The following is an 18,850-nucleotide window of genomic DNA, read 5'->3' as shown; positions in this document are numbered from 1 at the left end:
TCTAACAAATCATGCTAGAATTTGCTGTAGGCAACTTGGGACAAAATTTTCTTCTTCTTAGGAGCTTAAATTGAAATAAGTGACTATATTCATAGCTATACTTAGTTTCTGCTTGGAAGTATAGTTCCAAATATGCATCCATCCAGCCTTTGAGTCTTCATGACATGGAATTTTTTCCTGGATCAGGGGTATAGGACTGATTACTGTGAATTTTATTACAAGACTCTATAATTACTTTGAAGACTCTGGAGAACCAAGTGAGTTGCCAGAGAATTTTCTGTCCTCACCACCTAGGCACAGAATGCCCTTGGAAATTTAATAACAGAAAAAATCATGTCTTGAATATATATAGCCCTTTTCAATACACAAAACATTTACATAGTTGATATCTCATATTGATTCCCATAAGGGCAGCCTCGCACACATTATTCCCATTTTTCAGATGACAAAATTCTGGCACATTTGAAACAATTTACTAATAGTTCTGAATAGTAGAACTGGAATTTGAACCTGAATGTTCTTTTCTGCAAAAATTAGTATGCATTTCACTATGCTTATGTATTGGGGGGGGCATCTTACTTTGTAATCTTCCAACCCCCTTCCTTCTCTACCGTTCATTTAATGTGGAAATGCCCAGTTGGCTTGGTTTGTCTTTGTTCTATCTTATATGGAAAGTAGACGTAATTCTTATTCACTGGAGAGATTATTCAACTTGCTTTACATTGCAATTGAAGAAAGGGCATGTGGGCTTTTTTTAAAAAAGTAACTTTATTTTTTAATTGCATCATCAATACATGCCCAATGCTGAAAATTTGGAAAGAAACAAAAAGCATTCCTAAAACAAACAAAAAATACCATCATTATTACTGGAGATCACCAATATTGAATATTTTGGAGGTTTCTGAAGATTTTTGTTCCTGGCATACTTCTTTTAGGATGCTTCCCCTCACCTCCACATCAGAGTATAGTTTGACCAGCCACACATAAGATTCATTTTTGGGTACTCCATATGAACAAATGAAAAAAATATTAACCTAAACAAAGTAGGGTCAAGAAGCTGTATCAGCTGCTTTTATCAAACCACAAAATCACAGCAGAGACAAAGAAGAGTCAGAAAGATTTCTGAATTCTTTTTTTCAAGTTATCTGCATCATCAAAGACCTCTCTTTCCCCACTAGCATAGACTGTTAGAGCTTCGGAAACCAGCTGTACTTCTGTTGTTAAATACCCATTCTGTTCTTTTCCTTCCCCTTCAGGTTTTGAAGATCATGATCACATGGATGCATCTAACTACATGGTACCTGGGGACATGGTGGTCCTTTAGAGAGCACATCTAAATTGTTGGCTAAGGCTTTGGTTTGCCACTCAACATAGGACATCTCTTGATCCTGTCTGTCAGAACTCTCCTAAAGTCTCCCCACCATGCTGTCTTTATTAGCTTGAACTCCTTTCCTAAAATGGTCCTTCTGTTGATCCTGTCAGTCCTGCTTTTGAAAGAAGATGTCCGTGGGAGTGCACAGTCCAGTGAGAGGAGGGTGGTGGCTCACATGCCAGGTGACATCATTATTGGGGCTCTCTTTTCTGTCCACCACCAACCCACTGTGGACAAAGTTCATGAGCGGAAGTGTGGGGCGGTTCGTGAACAGTATGGCATTCAGAGAGTGGAGGCCATGCTGCACACCCTGGAAAGGATCAACTCAGACCCCACACTCCTGCCCAACATCACCCTGGGCTGTGAGATACGGGATTCCTGCTGGCATTCGGCTGTGGCCCTAGAGCAGAGCATTGAGTTTATAAGGGACTCGCTTATTTCTTCAGAAGAAGAAGAAGGTCTGGTGCGCTGTGTGGATGGCTCATCCTCTTCCTTCCGCTCCAAGAAGCCCATAGTGGGGGTCATTGGGCCCGGCTCCAGCTCTGTGGCCATTCAGGTCCAGAACTTGCTCCAGCTTTTCAACATACCTCAAATTGCTTACTCAGCAACAAGCATGGATCTGAGCGACAAAACTCTGTTCAAGTACTTCATGAGGGTTGTGCCTTCAGATGCCCAGCAGGCACGGGCCATGGTGGACATAGTGAAGAGATACAACTGGACCTATGTGTCAGCTGTGCACACGGAGGGTAAGTTTTCTTCACACCGAGTCTGTCTCATGCACCTGACAGCTTGCCAGTTACAATTTCAGGTTCTGGAGGGCTGAAATTGTCCTAATTATTTGGGATCTTTTGAACTGCTTAGTTATACCAGCTCTATAAGAAGGGACTGGATGGCCGATGTCTAGAGTAACAGATTTAAGCTAATACGAGTGATGCTGTGGCCATCATTTGGCAAAATAGGAAATTTTTTTCTGGTTAATGTATTATGTTATCCATACACCTGCTGTAATGATGCTGGAGATTTTTAAGTTTTCTAGATCTTCATTGAACTTCTCATATTTTTAACACTTTACGGTTGCTCCAAGTGCCTCTTGTTTCTTTTTTTTTTTTTTTTTTTCCAGTTGCTTCTTCATTTATTGTAGGATACATGCCTCAGTAATGTAAGAGGTGGTCTTGTCTGGGTCATAATCATCATAATACCTTCTTATAAAAAGCATCCATTTGGATTTCTTTGAATATATTGTGCTCTGCAATTATCATTTTTTAAACTTACATTCTTTTTTATTGAAGTATAGTCAGTTTACATAGTTGTACCGATTTCTGGGCATCATGTTTCAGTCATACACCTAATGTTTCTGAGAGTTAAAGGGAGGTACACATAAAAAACATGTAAGGACTGAAGGCACCCGGTCCTGGCTCAAGTATGCTGTAATAGAAAATTACCAAACAGTTTAGTCTTATGACTATTTTTCAAAAGAGTGTATAGTTAAAACTGAAATGGAGATATGTATGAATTAGGTCTATCCTTGGATAGGACATACTCGGGAAATGTAATTTTTAATAATTCAACATTAGTTTGCTTTGAAATTTATTGCTTCTTTATGCTCAGAGCATAGTGAGGAAGAAAGACATACCTGAGGTTCTGTAACAGATAATAATAATATTAGCTCTTATTACTGTTAAAAGTGCTTTTAAAATGCTTTTTATACATTGTTTGTTAGTTCTCAACCAAGGCTGTTCAGTATAGGTTTGGTTTGACCTACAGAAGTTAAGGTGCCCAGATTATGAGGCTCACTCATTGTGCAGCACTCCTCCTGGGACAGCACACTGCATGTACTAAGCATGATAGTATGCCAAGGAAGGCACCAGATACTTTGTATAGCTCATTAAATCATTGTTAGGATTAGCTGAGGTTTTAAAATTCTGCAATAACACTCTCAGTGTGTTCTAAACAATCTTATAAAATGTTGGGGTTGAGTTATTGGGAAATTAATGGTCAGAGTAAAATGACTTCAGAGAGTGGAAGTCCGTCACCAATTAGATATTGCAGACTTTTCATCAGCAAGTGCTCTCAGATGGATTTCACTGCATAGACACTCAATAATCGCCAAAGCTGCGCCAGTATAAAATGGGTTTCTACACTGGTTTGAGACGTCTATGCCTTTGGAGGTGTTCATGCATGGTTTATAGTTTACTTACAGAGTTGTTGATTTATAGAGATTTTGAGCAGTGGTGATTGGATAGGTGATTGGACTAGGAAACCTTTGACTTTTTTTCCTTATCCTGAGGTTTTTCTTAAAACCACCATTTCATTTGATTCTCATAGCAAGCAGTGATATAGATAATCCAGATATTTTAGTCCCATTTTAAAATACAAATTTTTGAGGAGTTCAAATATTTCACCCAAGAATTACCTGATAGCAATTTCAGAGACAGGAGGAGGCTCATAGCTACTAACTTCTAGTTCAGAGTCCTATTATAATTTAGCAGAATTCGATAGAATCATACCTGGAGGATACATTTATGTAACACATGTTTAATAAGCCCAAATATACGAAAGGCCCTCTGGTAGTCTATGAAGGACAGTCCAATGTTTTATACATCACTACCCTCAATGGGCATGTAATCGGAAATTGAAGGAGAAAAAAAAAGTCACGTCCTGCTCCATGGGGATGGAAGCCATGGTGGAAATCTTAGAGGAGGAAATGCATTTGACAGTGGAATTTTAACAGGAAGAATACTGACACTTGGTGAAAATTAGAAGGCATGGATTTCCAGTAAAGGGCACAAGGAAATATGAGGTGAGAAAATTAAAAAATATGTTGGCAGAAGACCAAGGATGAAGACATGTTTTAGTGTGCCTCAAATCAATCATAAAATGTATTAAGGACTTCCTTCTGACTTCAGAAGAGTAGATCTTGGTCACTACGTAGGAAATGCTAATCCAAGATTGTGTTCAAAGAGAAACTCATCATCATTACCTTTGACTTTTACTAATTTAAATTGTCTTTTTCAACCTAAATGTACATGAGTAGTGAGTGATATTAATAAAATAAATTATGATGCATTCATACAATACATTATTACATAGCTATTAAAATGACTGAGGCACTCTGCAGGTAATGAGAACAGAATGATCCCCAGGATCATTTTAAGTGAAAAAAGCAAGGCACAGTCCTGGCATGTTATTTGTATAAAATGGAGGTTGTAAAAACCATTTGATTGAATATTTACAGAATTGTTTTCAGAGAAGAGCAAGATATAACAGTTGCTCCTTCTAGGGAGGAATTCTAAGGAATTAAGGAATAGGGTGGAATGGAAGTGACTTTTCTTACAGAATTTTTAAATGCAAACTTTTGAAGTGTATTACAAGCACAGGCTGCCTATTACAACATAGCAAATAAAAGAAAATATTCTATTTGTGGGCAAGAAATAAGTCAATAAAAATTTGATTGCCAAATTCAGGCAAATTTAGTGATTTTTCCAAATATAGGCCAATAAAAATTTTGTTGCTCGATTTTGGCAAAATATTTGGAAGATAACATGGAGATGCAGGAGAGAACAAATTGAATACGGACATTAAAGACTGGAGGAAATACTTCTTGGCCTATTGTTTTATGTTGTTAATGAAGAGGTATTTAAATTGCTTTGATCGTAAGCAAGTATGTGGCTAATGAAGTTACATGGGGTTACATCTTATAATTTATCAATATAGGAGAGGTCTGGTGGGAAGTTCTGCAAGTTAAAATTCACCTCTAGGATCAGGAAAGTGCTTGAGTGTAGCAAGACACAGCTCTGTTGGGTACTGCGGAAGGCCCCAAGGTGAGCCTGGGTGTCTGCTGCCTAGCCCTTCAGGGAGCCCCTGTGGGATTTTCCATGAAATGATGGTACCGGTTCTTCCTTGGGCCTCTTTCTGTGGCTGGTTTGGGGCAGTTCTCTCTAGCCCTGGTTCACATATCCCCAGTATCTCAAACTTATTCCCATGTCCTTATAATTACCTTCTTCTGCTCAGTTGTTATTCCTCTGTCTTGAAGACTATGGAAATTTCCAAATGCTTTCACACACAGCATTGAAGTCTATAAAAAGCTGTTGTCTTATTTTCACAAAACCCATTTGTCCCCCCCATGTTGCCCATTCATTGTATACTTCAACGTGGCAGTACTGTCACTCAGTCCTCGTGGCAGCTATCACAAGATGTCCCTTTGAGAATGTGTGTGCTGTCACAGAATTTCAGAGGAGAGCACAAGGAGATGTGGGTTTCAGCTTCAAGGTTAATCTCCTACACTCGCATTTCCTTGGTTTATGTTTTTTTGAAGGCTACAGGACTGTATATTTACTGTGGCTTGTTATGTTATGCAGAAGTATTGCCTAGGCCTTCAAGGCAAAGAGATTAAATGTCTGAAAACAAAAACAAGAAAAAAATGTGTTAAAAGGCAGACCGCACTAGCTCTTCAACCATGTGGAGGAAAGGAACATGCAAGGACTGGGGAGGAAAGGAACATGCAAGGACTGGGAAGAAAAGCCTGTACTCCTTTTAAAGGAGTCAGTCCCATTGCAAGCCACTCTCTCTGCTCTGAGAAAATTTAAGGGGTCCTTTTGTCTCAGTGCATTTGGAAACGTTGGTACCTGTGCCCATTATGGTGCAGAAGCAACGGTGCTTGTCTGTTTAAGGGTGTGGCCGATCCACTGCTTTGGCTCTGCTGACGTCCATGAATGACCCCTTTGCTTTGTAACTTCGTGGTTCCCTTCCGCTCTCATGCAGCACTAGCCTTGTGACTGCTTTGGCCAATAGAATTTGGTGAGAATGAGAACTTTCTTTCTTATGTGTCTGTCTTGGAACCCTGTCATCACTCTGAGAGGGATGAGAGCAGCCAGGTTCCCCAGATGAGGGCCATCTTCGACCACTTGACCTCATCTAAGCGAGAGCTCCCAGTGAAGTTCCACACAATTGCCGTCGTGACCCACAGTCAATTTCCATCACGTAATAGCGCCCAACTGAAGCTATAAACATTACCCATCTAACCATAAATTTATGTGCAGTAACAGATACCTTCAAGGTGGAGCCCAGTGTAAGCATTTTCATTCCAATGACTTTAAACTCAAACCCCACTGCACCCCAGTGGGGTACTACTACAGTGTCTAAACTTCGAAATCAAAACAAAATAAATTTATTAACACACATTAATATTCTTGTGATTTCAATGTAATAAATGCCATGGGCAAGAAAGACAACTTTAAATGCTTCCCCCCATACTTTTGGTTCAAAGTTAGAGCTCTGATAATTCCCTTGAAGTCTGAATGCTATATATTCCATTATTCCATGCTTCCCCTTCATATAGCTCCATTTAATTGAGAAGAGTAATTATGAATTGGCTTTTATACACAAACTATACGTACGGTACTTTACAGATGACTTATAGGATTTTCACACTTGGAAATTTTTGCTGACTTTAGTTGAAATTCCGCTGTACCTCCCCAGGGTCTGTCTGAGTGTGTAGCACATAATAGATGCTCAAAGGCTATTTGGTGAATGGATGTATTTGTGTTAAAATAGTACCCAGCTCACTATTAATGAGTATATCGTGTGTGGATAAATAGCAGGCACTTGTAATTTTTCACAGTTTTGCTTCTCTATAAAAATGACATACCAAAATACCTCCTATGATTAATTGTTAAACGCTGTTCACACCTCACTCCCTTTTTTGTTTGCACTGGTTCCCGAATTTGTTATTTCCACCTAATGATAAAGGAATGCTAATTTGTTCTAGCCAAATAATACATCTCAGTGATGCTCTGGGAGAAAAATTGTACCAGTAAGTTGTATTGGTAATGTGACATCATTAAACATTGTCTTCAGGCTAACTTTCAGGTTATGATACGGTTTTCTATCAGTTATTTAAAAATTTGATAACAATCAAGCTTTGGTTGAAAGGCCTTCGGTGTGATTCATAGTCTGTACATTTAGTTTAACTTCTAAAACTTGGGGAACACGGTTTTCTCATTACACCTTTTCTATTAATTGTGATTGTGTCAAGACAGCAATTTAGTTTGGGAAGATGAGAGATGTCACCATGAGCCCTACTGAGTACTCTTTAAAGAGATTTCATTTTGTTTCTCTGGGGATTGAACAGTGTTGAGAGTTGAGATGAACTTTGAGATGGTCATAGTGATAATTCAGACAAAAGCTACTGTTAGCTTTGTAGAATGTTAACACTGGGAGGGTCTCAGGCAAGCGTTTAATAACCCCTTTATCTCACATTTGAGGAAACAGGAAAGGAAGGACAAGTAATTTGGCCTTAACCATTAACAAAGCTGGGTCTTGAAACTCAAGATTCCTGTCCAGAATTTTGTTTCCACATCATTCAAGTTTTTTTTGTTGTTGTTATTTTATTAACTCTCCATTTCAATGCTTTATTCCTTTTCCCTTTGCCTCAGTGATGACAATCTGCTGAAAGTTTTAATGCCTATTTTAAATAATAGCAGGGACCACGAATGAAATCGTTTATGTAGAAAATTAGCCTTGAGACATAGCATGATCTCTTTGCTCTTGGTCTGTAAATTAAATGAACTGCTTCTTTGCCTGGGTCATACTGATGCTTTGCAGAAAAGATTTTTTCCTTTGCTTCACAAGAATTCTGAAAACATCAGACCTTCTGCCAACATCTTATAAGTATGAATTGATTGGATAATTATGTTGGTTGCCATTAGCATGACGATAAATGAAAAATCAGATGCAGAGACTTTTAGGTGGATTCTTCATTAAGTTACATCATGGAGCCACAGTCGGGGAGCTAGTGCAACTCTAATAGTAAAAGAAGCAGTCTTTCATAGTCATATATCACTGTAAGCAACTTCATTGTTAGTAGAGAAAGAAACACAGGTAGCACTGGGAAGTGTGTTTGGGGTCGGGGGCTTCCTCTTATCTTCCCTTCCAGATGGAATAGTCTATGGACTTCCAGCTGGTAGCCTCTAACCTGTCTTAGGGAAAAAATTGGGATCCACTGACCTATCTAGCTGTGGCCAGGACAAGATCTTCCCTAATTTCAGGGGATTATTTTTATTATTATTATCACCATCATAATAATAATATATTATAACAAATATTATTATTATTATTTAATATATATTTAATATATTATTATAATATATAATAATATATTATAAATAAATATTATTATTTAATATATATTTAATATATTATAATATATAATAATATATTATAAATAAATATTATTATTTAATATATATTTAATATAATATTATAATATATAATAATAATATATTATAAATAAATATTATTATTATTATTATCACCATCATTATTTTTAGACAAGTTCTGGCTTGGGCTCTGATTCACCTATAAAAGACTCATGCCTGAGATAACATTCCTGTTTCCAGTTTCTCAGACACTATTGCTGTTCATCCACTGCTGAAAATACCAGAATGTCCCCCTAAATACTCCATGCCTAGGGCGACTAAGTTAGAAGAAACTTGGTTTTTGGAGGATGCCACTGCACTGCCATCCCAGCACACACAGATAGCTACCTGGGGTGCTGTGCAAATGTGGACACTACAGTTCCAACCAATCAGATGCTTCTTGCAATGCAAAGATAGTCTGTGAGTGAGTATGCCTGTTAGGTATTTGGGTATTATCCATTTTATGGATGGGAGCTGCGCAAATTGTGTGTCTTTCCTTGGTGTCCATTATTCAGGATCTCGCAGAGACAACATTATTGTCTGAGCTTTAGAATTTCAATACTCAAAGGTCCGTTCCTTCTGTTTACTGAACTAGTCTTGTGACTCAGTTCCTCAGTCATGATAATCTTACTAGCTTCTAGGTTTATGAAGTTTCATAATGAGCAACAGGCATTGCTTCTGACTGAGGAAAGCTGGGGAATGGGGGGCCGTGGTGTGAGGTGTTCATGTCCCAACGCAAAACAGTTTCTGCACAGCAAACTCTACCCACCACACATGAAGCAAGCCCATAAGAGAAAACAAGGGTAGAGGGGCACAGAACTCTAGAGAGAGGCTGCTTTGCCCTTCTTTGTTCTCTCTTTCTCTCCCTCTTTCTTATTTACCGAATTTTCCCTACCTCTTCTTTAGCTACTGAAAATTTTTAGATTTTGTAGGCAGTTTGGTAAATCTAGATCAAGAGTGATAAACTCATGACCCCCTGAATTTGAAGGTGAATATATGAAAGATGAAGATTACATTAATGTATCCTGGGAGTGGAAAAAATAAAAGGCCTAGTTTTACTGAAAGAAATATCGCTGACGTCAGAGATAAGAATGTTTACTGTGACTCTGAGAAAGTCACTTCAACTCCTTCATACATTTGTCCCATTGAAGGGGGCTGGAAAGGATGTTCTTGGAGACTTCTTGCAGGTTTCACCTTCTGTGACTTGCTTTTCTCATGCTTCCACAGACACGCCCGGGCTGGATAAAAGGGGGCATCACATTTCAAGTCAACACAAAGAAGAGTGGCCAAAGTGGTTGTGGGATATGAAATCCTGTCTTCAGAGAATAAACTGAACAGAGAGACTGGCAGGGCCTGAGTGCTATTCTTAGGTACTTGGAAAATTCAGGTGGAGAGAAGCTGGACTCTATACGGCCAGGAACATTACAAAGAGAGCTAATTACTGAAACACCAGAATAACAAATTACGGGTCAATTTTAGAAGGATATTTTTTGTTCCGTAACAGAACCATTCATTGAAAGACTGGCCTCTTTTAGGAGTTAGCTCTCTGTTCTCCGTGACTCCTGTGCACAAGCTTGGAATAAACAGCCATGTGGAGGGGCTCTGGAAAAATGAACGTAAACCTCAGTTGGGAAGTGAGGGAGCTGGATTATTTGCCCTCTTTGATAACCCCATTCTTGACAACCAAATGCTGCTTAATTGAGATTCTATTTTTTTTTTTTGGTGAGTTAAAACACAGTCATGTGTACTGTAATACGTCATTCATTTTCTAGTTGATTCATTTATCCCATAACAAGTTACCATTTATGGGTTAGAAAATAGGGCTGGAAAGAGAAAGTGATTTTTCCCAAAACACTGTGGCTCCTTAGTGGCAGAGCAAGGATGTGGACCCAAGGCCAGCTCTTTTTAATTATGTCCGAACTCCCTCCCTTTATACTGGGGTGGTTGTGGCTTCAAGGAACAGTAGGATGCACAGCTATTGATCCTCTTCCCTCCATAGGAAACATGAAAACACTATTTGTTTCCCTACTGAGAGAATCTTTTGAGTATATTTCATGTGTCTTTGTATCTGGCTTTGAAAGCAGCACCTTTCCTTGTTCCCATGGAAGGATTTAATTACAGTAAAAAGAAAATAAATTAAGGAGGAAGCATGTGGCAACAAGGTGACCTCCTAGAAGACCTTCCTGTGAGTCTGATGACAGGTACAGACTGTACCTGGTGGTTTCTATCTGCATCTCCACTGCAGACGCCACAGCTCGTCCTTCAGATGCCAATTATGGGAGGAAGCCGTATGGTATGAATTTTTTAAGGGCAGGAAGACATATTGTTAAATGCTGGGGCCTTATGTATGGAAAACTTCTCCAGAATACATTAGGACTAGGAGTTATGAAATCTCATTTTGGCGCATACTCCAGAAAGACTTCTCAACTTGTTTGTGTATGTAGGGATGGGGGTGTGGAAACAGGAGACTGAAGATGGAGAGTTAATGCTGTACTTTAAGCACTTCTGAATTGTTTTCACTTTTATAAGAAGCATGAATATCTTTTGTAGTAAAAACAATCAACACAATGGTTTTATAACATCTTTTTAAATTTCAAATTGGATGTGCTCCAGCACTTTTAATAGTCAGTAACTGCAACCTTGCTAATGAAGGCTAAGGTGTAGCACGTTGAAGCATCCCATAGGCTTGAGTATAAAGCCAAAGGAAATAATACGGACCCTAGGAAATAAAACAGACTACATTTAATAGCTATGCTAGTTTGAAAATGAACCAGATGCTCCTCTTACACATCATTACAGCTCAAATATAACAATGCCAATAAGAGCTATTATTTATCAAGTATTTGTGTTATCAGAAAATATCTGTTTTTCTATACTGTATGAAGTGATATTAAGATATAAAGTTTATGCTATTATTAGTGTATTATTACTAATATTATCTGAAAATAAGTTCTACCCATAGCTACAATGAAAAGTAGACCATAAATAGAGTAAAAAGGATATGTCTCTACTACTTTTCTCAAGGACTCTAAAAATTGAAGTGTTTGTATCTTTGACAATTTCTTCATAAGCCTTCTTAATATTCCTTTGGTTACATAATTTCTTTTCAAAAACTCTGCATCTGCTTTTCACCAGATTTGGGTTAGGATTTCAAGCCTTGACTCTCCCTAATGAGAGTAGAGAGCCATTTATTATTAAGGAAAACTGAATTATTGCATTGCCTTATGCTGGCTTTTTATCTTTTAGAGAAGCGTGTTATGTTAGTTTTTTTTTTTTAACTTTTTTTATTGAGTAATAGTCATTTTACAACGTTGTGTCAAATTCTAGTGTAGAGCGCACTTTTTCAGTCATACATGAACATATATATATTCATTGTCACATTTTTTTCTCTGTGAGCTACCATAAGATCTTGTGTATATTTCCCTGTGCTATACAGTATAATCTTGTTTATCTATTCTACAATTTTGAAATCCCGTCTATCCCTTCCCACCCTCTGCCCCCTTGGCAACCACAAGTTTGTATTCTATGTCTGTGAGTCTATTTCTGTTTTGTATTTATGTTTTGTTTGTTGTTTTTTTTTTTAGATTCCACATATGAGCGATCTCATATGGTATTTTTCTTTCTCTTTCTGGCTTACTTCACTTAGAATGACATTCTCCTGGAGCATCCATGTTGCTGCAAATGGCGTTATGTTGTCAGTTTTTGTGGCTGAATAGTATTCCATTGTATAAATATACCACTTCTTCTTTATTCAGTCATCTGTTGATGGACATTTAGGCTGTTTCCATGTCTTGGCTATTGTAAATAGTGCTGCTATGAACATTGGGGTGCAGGTGTCATCCTGAAGTAGGGTTCCTTCTGGATATATGCCCAGGAGCGGGATTCCTGGGTCATATGGTAAGTCTATTCCTAGTCTTTTGAGGAATCTCCATACTGTTTTCCACAGTGGCTTTCCTTGCTTCCATCTCCCACTCTTAATGATTTAGATGTCTTCTTTTACAATTTTGTGTTTATTCTTTTTGTAATTCATGGCAGTTATCTCCTTTCCAGTTATGAGTTTCTCTTTTTGTAGTATCCTGCTTCTTTTCTAGTCAGAGTAGACCTGTGAATATTTCTTTTAGCATGGGTTTAGTGTTGCTAAACTCTTTTAGTTTTTGCTTGTCTGTGAAGATCTTTATCTCTCCTTCTATTCTAAAGGATAGCCTTGCTGTATAGAGTATCCTAGGCTGCATCTTCTTTTCATTCAGGACCTTGAATATATCTTGCCACTCCCTTCTGGCCTGTAGTGTTTGTGTAGAGAAATCAGCTGAGAGCCTTATGGGGGTTCCCTTGTAACTCACTCTTTGCTTTTCTCTTGCTGCCCTTAGGATCATTTCTTTATCCTTGACTCTGGCCATCTTGGTGATGATATGTCATGGTGTGGGTCTGTTAGGATCCTTCCCGTTTGGGACCCTCTGAGCTTCCTGTACTTGGATATCTGATTCCTTTAGGTTTGGGAAGTTTTCAGTCATGATTTCTTCCAATACCTTTTCAATCCCCTTTGTTCTTTCTTCCCCTTCTGGAACCGCTATTGTGCGTAGATTGGCACACTTTATATTATCCCATAGGCCCCTTATATTGTTTGCATTGTTTTTTATTTGTTTTTCTCTCAGCTGTTCTGATTGGGTGCTTTCTGTTGTCCTGTCTTCCAGGTCACTTATTTGTTCCTCTGCATTATCTAGCCTGCTTTGTACAGCCTTTAGGTCAGCTCTCATCTCAGCAAATGAGTTTACTAATTCTACTTGGTTCTTCTTTATAGCTTCTATTTCATTTTTGATGTATTTTATATCTCTAAACACTATTTCTTTTAGCTCCTTCAGTACTTTGATCACTCCCTTTTTGAAATCTTGATCTAATAGGCCATTAATGTCTATTTCTTGATCATGCTTTCAGAGGATTTCTCTTGTTCTTTTAATTGGGAGTGGTTCCTCTGCTTCTTCATATTGCTCATATCTCTGGCGCTGTGGCTTAAGGAGTATCAGTTATCTAGTTCTCCTGGAGACGGTGTGCTCTTGATGATTTTATTGAGAGGGCTTTGTGTCTTCACCGTTTTGTGAACTCAGCTTGTTGTTTCCAGAGGCCCTCTGTTGGTGCCCTCGTCTGTGCTGCTCCCAGTGGCTGTCGGCTAACAGATCGTGCCCCCTCCCAACACTATGTCAGGTGCTGAGCTCTTCCCAGTGGGTGGGCAGGTCACTCCCCCTCGCTATGCCGCAGTCAGATGCTGCACTCGGGCAAGGCAGGTGGGTGGATCGCACCCCCTCCCAGCACTGTGGTCAGGTGCTGCATTCCTACCAGGAAGGGGGGTGGCCACCTGCCCTCTCCTGGTGCCGGGCGCTCCACTGCTCTGTGCAGCTGCCCACTCCTCTCCGCCTCAGGTTGGCACTCAGAAGGCGGCTCGGGGAAGACCATGGAATGGCCCCGCCCCTGCTCTGTGCCAAATCTCAGCTCCTTGTTTGTCTTGGCGCCATGAGTTCTCTGAGGTGCCAGAGCAGAAAGATCTTATCTGCCTTGGGCTGTAAACAAGTCTCAGTCCTGCCTAGGAGGTTGCAGAGCCCCCAGGTGCGGATTCAGGTCTCGGCCCCACCCCCACCCTGGCCCTGCACACAGGAGGAGATGGCGGCTGTGGCTGTGCCCCGCCTCTCTTCTTGGGAGAAGTGCCAGTAATGGCACTTCGGGTCTGAGGAGACAAAGGTTATGGCGCCACTCCCCACAGGGCACACCAGCCATGTTGCTTTGCTTTTTCACAATTTATGGGGGACTGAGGTTGTTCTGCTCCATATCCCCTCCCAGCCACAGCGTGCAGCACCCTGCAGTCCCCCAGGGCTGCCTCAGTGCAGCTGCCCCAGTCCTCCGCCCGGCTCGGGCTGCCTGCCCCGGCCCCCAGCTGCCGGCTCCCATCTTGGGCTAGGTCCCTTTGTGCCCATTTAACACAGTTCTGTCGGTCAAGGGGTGCTCGGGGCAGATCTGAGCCTCAGAGTCTCCCCCTCCATCCCGCTGGCCTCTGCATTGGAGAGGGGAGACCCAGCGAACGAGCGCTAGTTCTCCTTTGCTACTCCCTCCCTGCGGGACCGGTCCCACACTGTTTTGCTTTTTCTTCTTTCTTTTTTCCTTTCCTCCTACCAGATTTTTGGCATCTTTGCTTTTTGAAGAGGGCGGTTCTGTCGGAGTTCGGCAGGTGCTCTGGTTGGCTGAGTAGGTCTGTAGATGTGCGTTTTGGTGTATTTGTGGGAGAGGGTGAGCTACGAGCATCCTTCTACTCCGCCATCTTGTTTCTCTCTCTGTGTTATGTTAGTTTAATTTCAATTTCATGGAATTTGAAAAAAATTAAATTAAAAATGCAGTTGATACTATGTTTCATTGAAGTAAACTGAGAAAACAGAAAAATGATATCAAGACACTGAAAAAAATTAAGCTATCTGGCAATATTATTTGTAATCAAACTTAATTTGCTAGTTTTCATTTCCCAAGTTAGTAAACTCATCCCTTGTTACATGAGCATAATTAATTCTCATTTTTTTGTTCAGAGGATATAAAAAATATATAAACAATCATTAATTTTCCTTACATTTAATGTTGAAATTCTAGGCTTTGTGAAAAATATATGCTGAAGAATCAAGCTGGCAATAATAATTATATAAATTTGTATTTCTATATAGTTGATAACAGTAAACCCTCACATAACTAATAAAATGAGAAAAAAAACTCCAAGTTGTTTGGGAATCTGGAAGTACTTTCATTTGCTGAGTTGTATGAAGTTATAAAAATAATTTTAAAAGGGTGGCAACATTTTTGATGGTTTGAGAGAAAGTTTTACACAAAATGTTATAAATTTTTGACATAGTGCAATATATTTCAATGTGACTATACAGTGCATAGAAGCATACATAACAGAGCTTGAGTCCATGTGATGCTACAGAAAATGAATTAATTTACTCACTAATTTGAAAAGATTTAGTGGGAAACTATTATGTGGTTTTTTTTTTTTTTTTTTTTTGGCTTTTTCTTTTTAAATGATACACTGAAAGTATAAAAGTTGCCTAGATACAGACAAGTCAGAATAATGCATACAAAGCACTATGGGATGCCTGCGACAATTCTGTTTAGCTTCTATTTTGATGATTTTATATCAGTATCCAAAATGATAAACTCTGGCGTTTTTTTTTTTGTTTTTTTTTTTTTTTTCTTAATCTAGTCCTGCATGATCGCAATTTCCTGAGTTAAACTTAGCATTCACTGCCAACATCTTTGGATATAAACCAAATTCTCTGAGAAGAATTCAGATATCTTCTCAGAGACAGACTCTGTGGAGCACAGTATGAAAAGGTGAGACAGAAGCACCTGTCAGCACATGACTTTTCTCAGGTGCCCACCAAGCCATGGTCTCATACTAATGTAAAATTGACCCTCATGGAAAGAATATGGTTTTGTGCCAGCAGGAACTCATAAAGTGACAGCTGCGTGGCAAAGGATGAGTGTACTAAGCAACTGGATCGAAAGAAAGAAGTATTTTTAAGTGTGACTTAGAAAATTATGGAGAGTATAAAGATTTTTTTCTCAGGAAACAATCTCTACTTACCAGTCCTTACCAAATAGCACAAGTGGGACGTGTGAGCCTAGAAGCAGGATATTTACCTGACTAAGGTGACTAGGGGTGGATATCTCTGTTGGAAGTAAAGAAAATAAGAAAAAGCAAAAAGCAATGTGTCCTCATTTCATTTAGTACAATGTGATTTTATACTTGCTTTGTGCTTAATATTCTGGGATTGAAGGGAGCCGTGTGGAGAACCACAGGTGACCTAGTTAAGCTTTTGATTATACTTTCCAGTGCCCCCTGATCTAGCATGAAGTTAATTAGTATTGTTCCATTCAAGATAGGAAATCTGATTTAGGTGCCATTAATGCATTTTTTATTGAAAGGTAAGATTTTAATCTCCTTCACTAACAGATACAGCAGACAACCTCTAACAATAAATTATAAAATACATTATCACTAGTAATTAAGACATTCTATGGCTTGTGTAACAAAATTGGGATGATTTTTCATGAATTTTAGACTTCTGATACTTATCTAATTATGTGGAGCCCTAGGAATATTTAAATAAACTCTTTTTATCCCTTTTAGTCATACTGCAGTTTTCCTAGTACACATGTAACATTCTTTGAGTGAAATTGTTCATAATCTCCAACATATCTCTGATTTTGATGTTTCTTGGTATCTGATTTTTTCTTGAAATTTTCAGACCTCTCCCTCTTCTTGGGGTCTTTCCTGAGTCTTAAACTCTCTAAAATGTGTCTGAAGTTGAAGTAACCAATGGAATTAGTGGTTGTACTGCATTGGTTTCGTTTACTTGAAAAACACCTTCCTTGAAGGAAGCTGTGCTATTTTGTGACTATAGAGAATAGTAATTTGTGTTTGTTTGTCAGGAAATTTCTCTTCTGGCCTCAAAGCCTGTGGCATGCCTTAGCTTTACCTTCACTCTGTCAGAAGATGGCAAATTATTACTTATGACTAGGAGGTTTACAGAGGCTGAGGAAAGCATAACACTTGTGTCATCACTAGAAAGAACGAATATCATTTCTGGAAACATGAAGAAGAAAAATAAGCTCTCAAGCTTTTAAATATATAATGCACTAGCGTGGCCATGAGAGGACTGTCAGAAATTGTACACAATTTCTGTTGAAAGGTGACTGAAATAAGTCTTAACCATTCCTGAAGAACAGCAGCAACTTATGCTGAAGGGACTGGATTTGAATATCTAAAACTTGACTTCTGGTGCAGGAAGCGAGTCAAAGAATTTGGGTTTGAGCTCAGTGGAAAGAGCATTAGTCTTGGAATTATTCCGGAGACCACATTTGGTTTCCCACTTTGGGATGACCTTGGGCAGTTCATTGAACCTTTCTGAATACACGGATCCTCATTTGCTGGATGACAGATGGCTTTATCTGCACTCTGTGTACTAATATTTTGTTATGGATGGTCAATTGAATAATCAGTTAATGCACTTTGTAAATCTAAAGCTGCCTGATATTGTTAATTAATTAAATATTAAATGAACACTCACTGTGTGCCAAGATCTATATGTGTGCATTACACTTTTGCAAAATACTTAGTACAGTACTGTGAAAATTAGATGCTCATCAAAGACTTCATTAATGAAGTCTCCACCACAATAAACACAGTAACAATAAGAGTTCAAAAACTCTTGGCTGTTGGTATTTTATGTTCTTTTTTCAACCTCCTGATTTTTAGAAAAGAGAAACTTAGATTTAGACACTTAGGCAACTTGTCTAAGGTCACAGTGCCTGGAAACCGATTGGAAAGTAAGTTTAATAGTCAGGGAACTTTTATTTCAAGAATACTCAGTTTTATAAGAAATTTATCTTTTACTAATAATTGAAAGATTTATTTACTGCTTTTATTGTTGAATTTAAGGGCTTAGACTGTGGTTAAACAGACCAGAATCTGAGCAAGTTATTTAACCTCAATAAATCTCAGCCTTGTCTGTGGTTGAATAACTGAGGATGTTGAGGGTGATGGGATGATGACGGAGAACAGTCACAGGGCATTCACCGGGTGTCCAGGCACTTTTCTGAGTATTTGTATGTGCACAAATTCATTTAATACTCACATCAGTCCTATGGGATGATACTACTATTATCTCAGTTTATAGATGAGGAAACTGAGTCACAGAAGTGAGAATAACAGTAGACCTACATCAAATATTTGTTTTGCTAAGTAAACGAGTATTTAAAATATATAAAACACTTCTTTATGGTGTGCAGCTCACAGTAGGCAGTGAATGAATATCATCTGTTAATATTCATTTGGTTATTACTATTCTTTTGGCCTAAGCGTGGGTTCAATTGTAACTTCTTGAGTTACATTTGACTTTGAGTTAGTTACACTTGTCATTCTGGTGTCTAAAAACAACTTAAATGATATGAAGTGAAAATAGGGAGGGCACAAATGATATATTTAAAAATATATGTTATTTCCAAATGCAAAAATAATACATAGATATTGTTTAACATTTGGAGAAGAAAAAAATTTTAAATCATTAATATTATAACAGAAATAAAACAGCTTTGATATATTTCCTTTTTATCTTTCTTATGCATAATTTTAACAACCATGTATAACTAATTTCAAAACTAGTCATACTTGATTTTGTATTTTTGTTCACATTTTTAAACTCAGCGTCATAAAGAATATTTTCCCATATTTTTCATACCCTTTGTGAAC

The 18,850-nt window shown here is 38.5% G+C and overlaps 1 protein-coding gene across 8 annotated transcripts in view; it reads left to right on the top strand.

Annotated features, from left to right (window-relative positions):
- Nucleotides 1-1,457: 1,457 nt before the first annotated feature.
- Nucleotides 1,458-18,850, top strand: part of GRM5 (glutamate metabotropic receptor 5) — a 368,565-nt gene continuing 351,172 nt past the window's right edge. For all 8 annotated transcript variants that reach the window (XM_074372823.1, XM_074372824.1, XM_074372821.1 and 5 more), the window contains exon 1: nt 1,458-2,118. In XM_074372823.1, coding sequence (XP_074228924.1) covers nt 1,458-2,118 — 661 coding nt within the window. The remainder of the gene's footprint in view (nt 2,119-18,850) is intronic.

This window comes from Camelus bactrianus, chromosome 10, assembly GCF_048773025.1.
Source record: "Camelus bactrianus isolate YW-2024 breed Bactrian camel chromosome 10, ASM4877302v1, whole genome shotgun sequence".
Lineage (NCBI taxonomy): Eukaryota > Metazoa > Chordata > Mammalia > Artiodactyla > Camelidae > Camelus > Camelus bactrianus.
The sequence above is the reverse complement of the archived record's forward strand: the minus strand, read 5'-3'. Positions and strand labels throughout refer to the sequence as shown.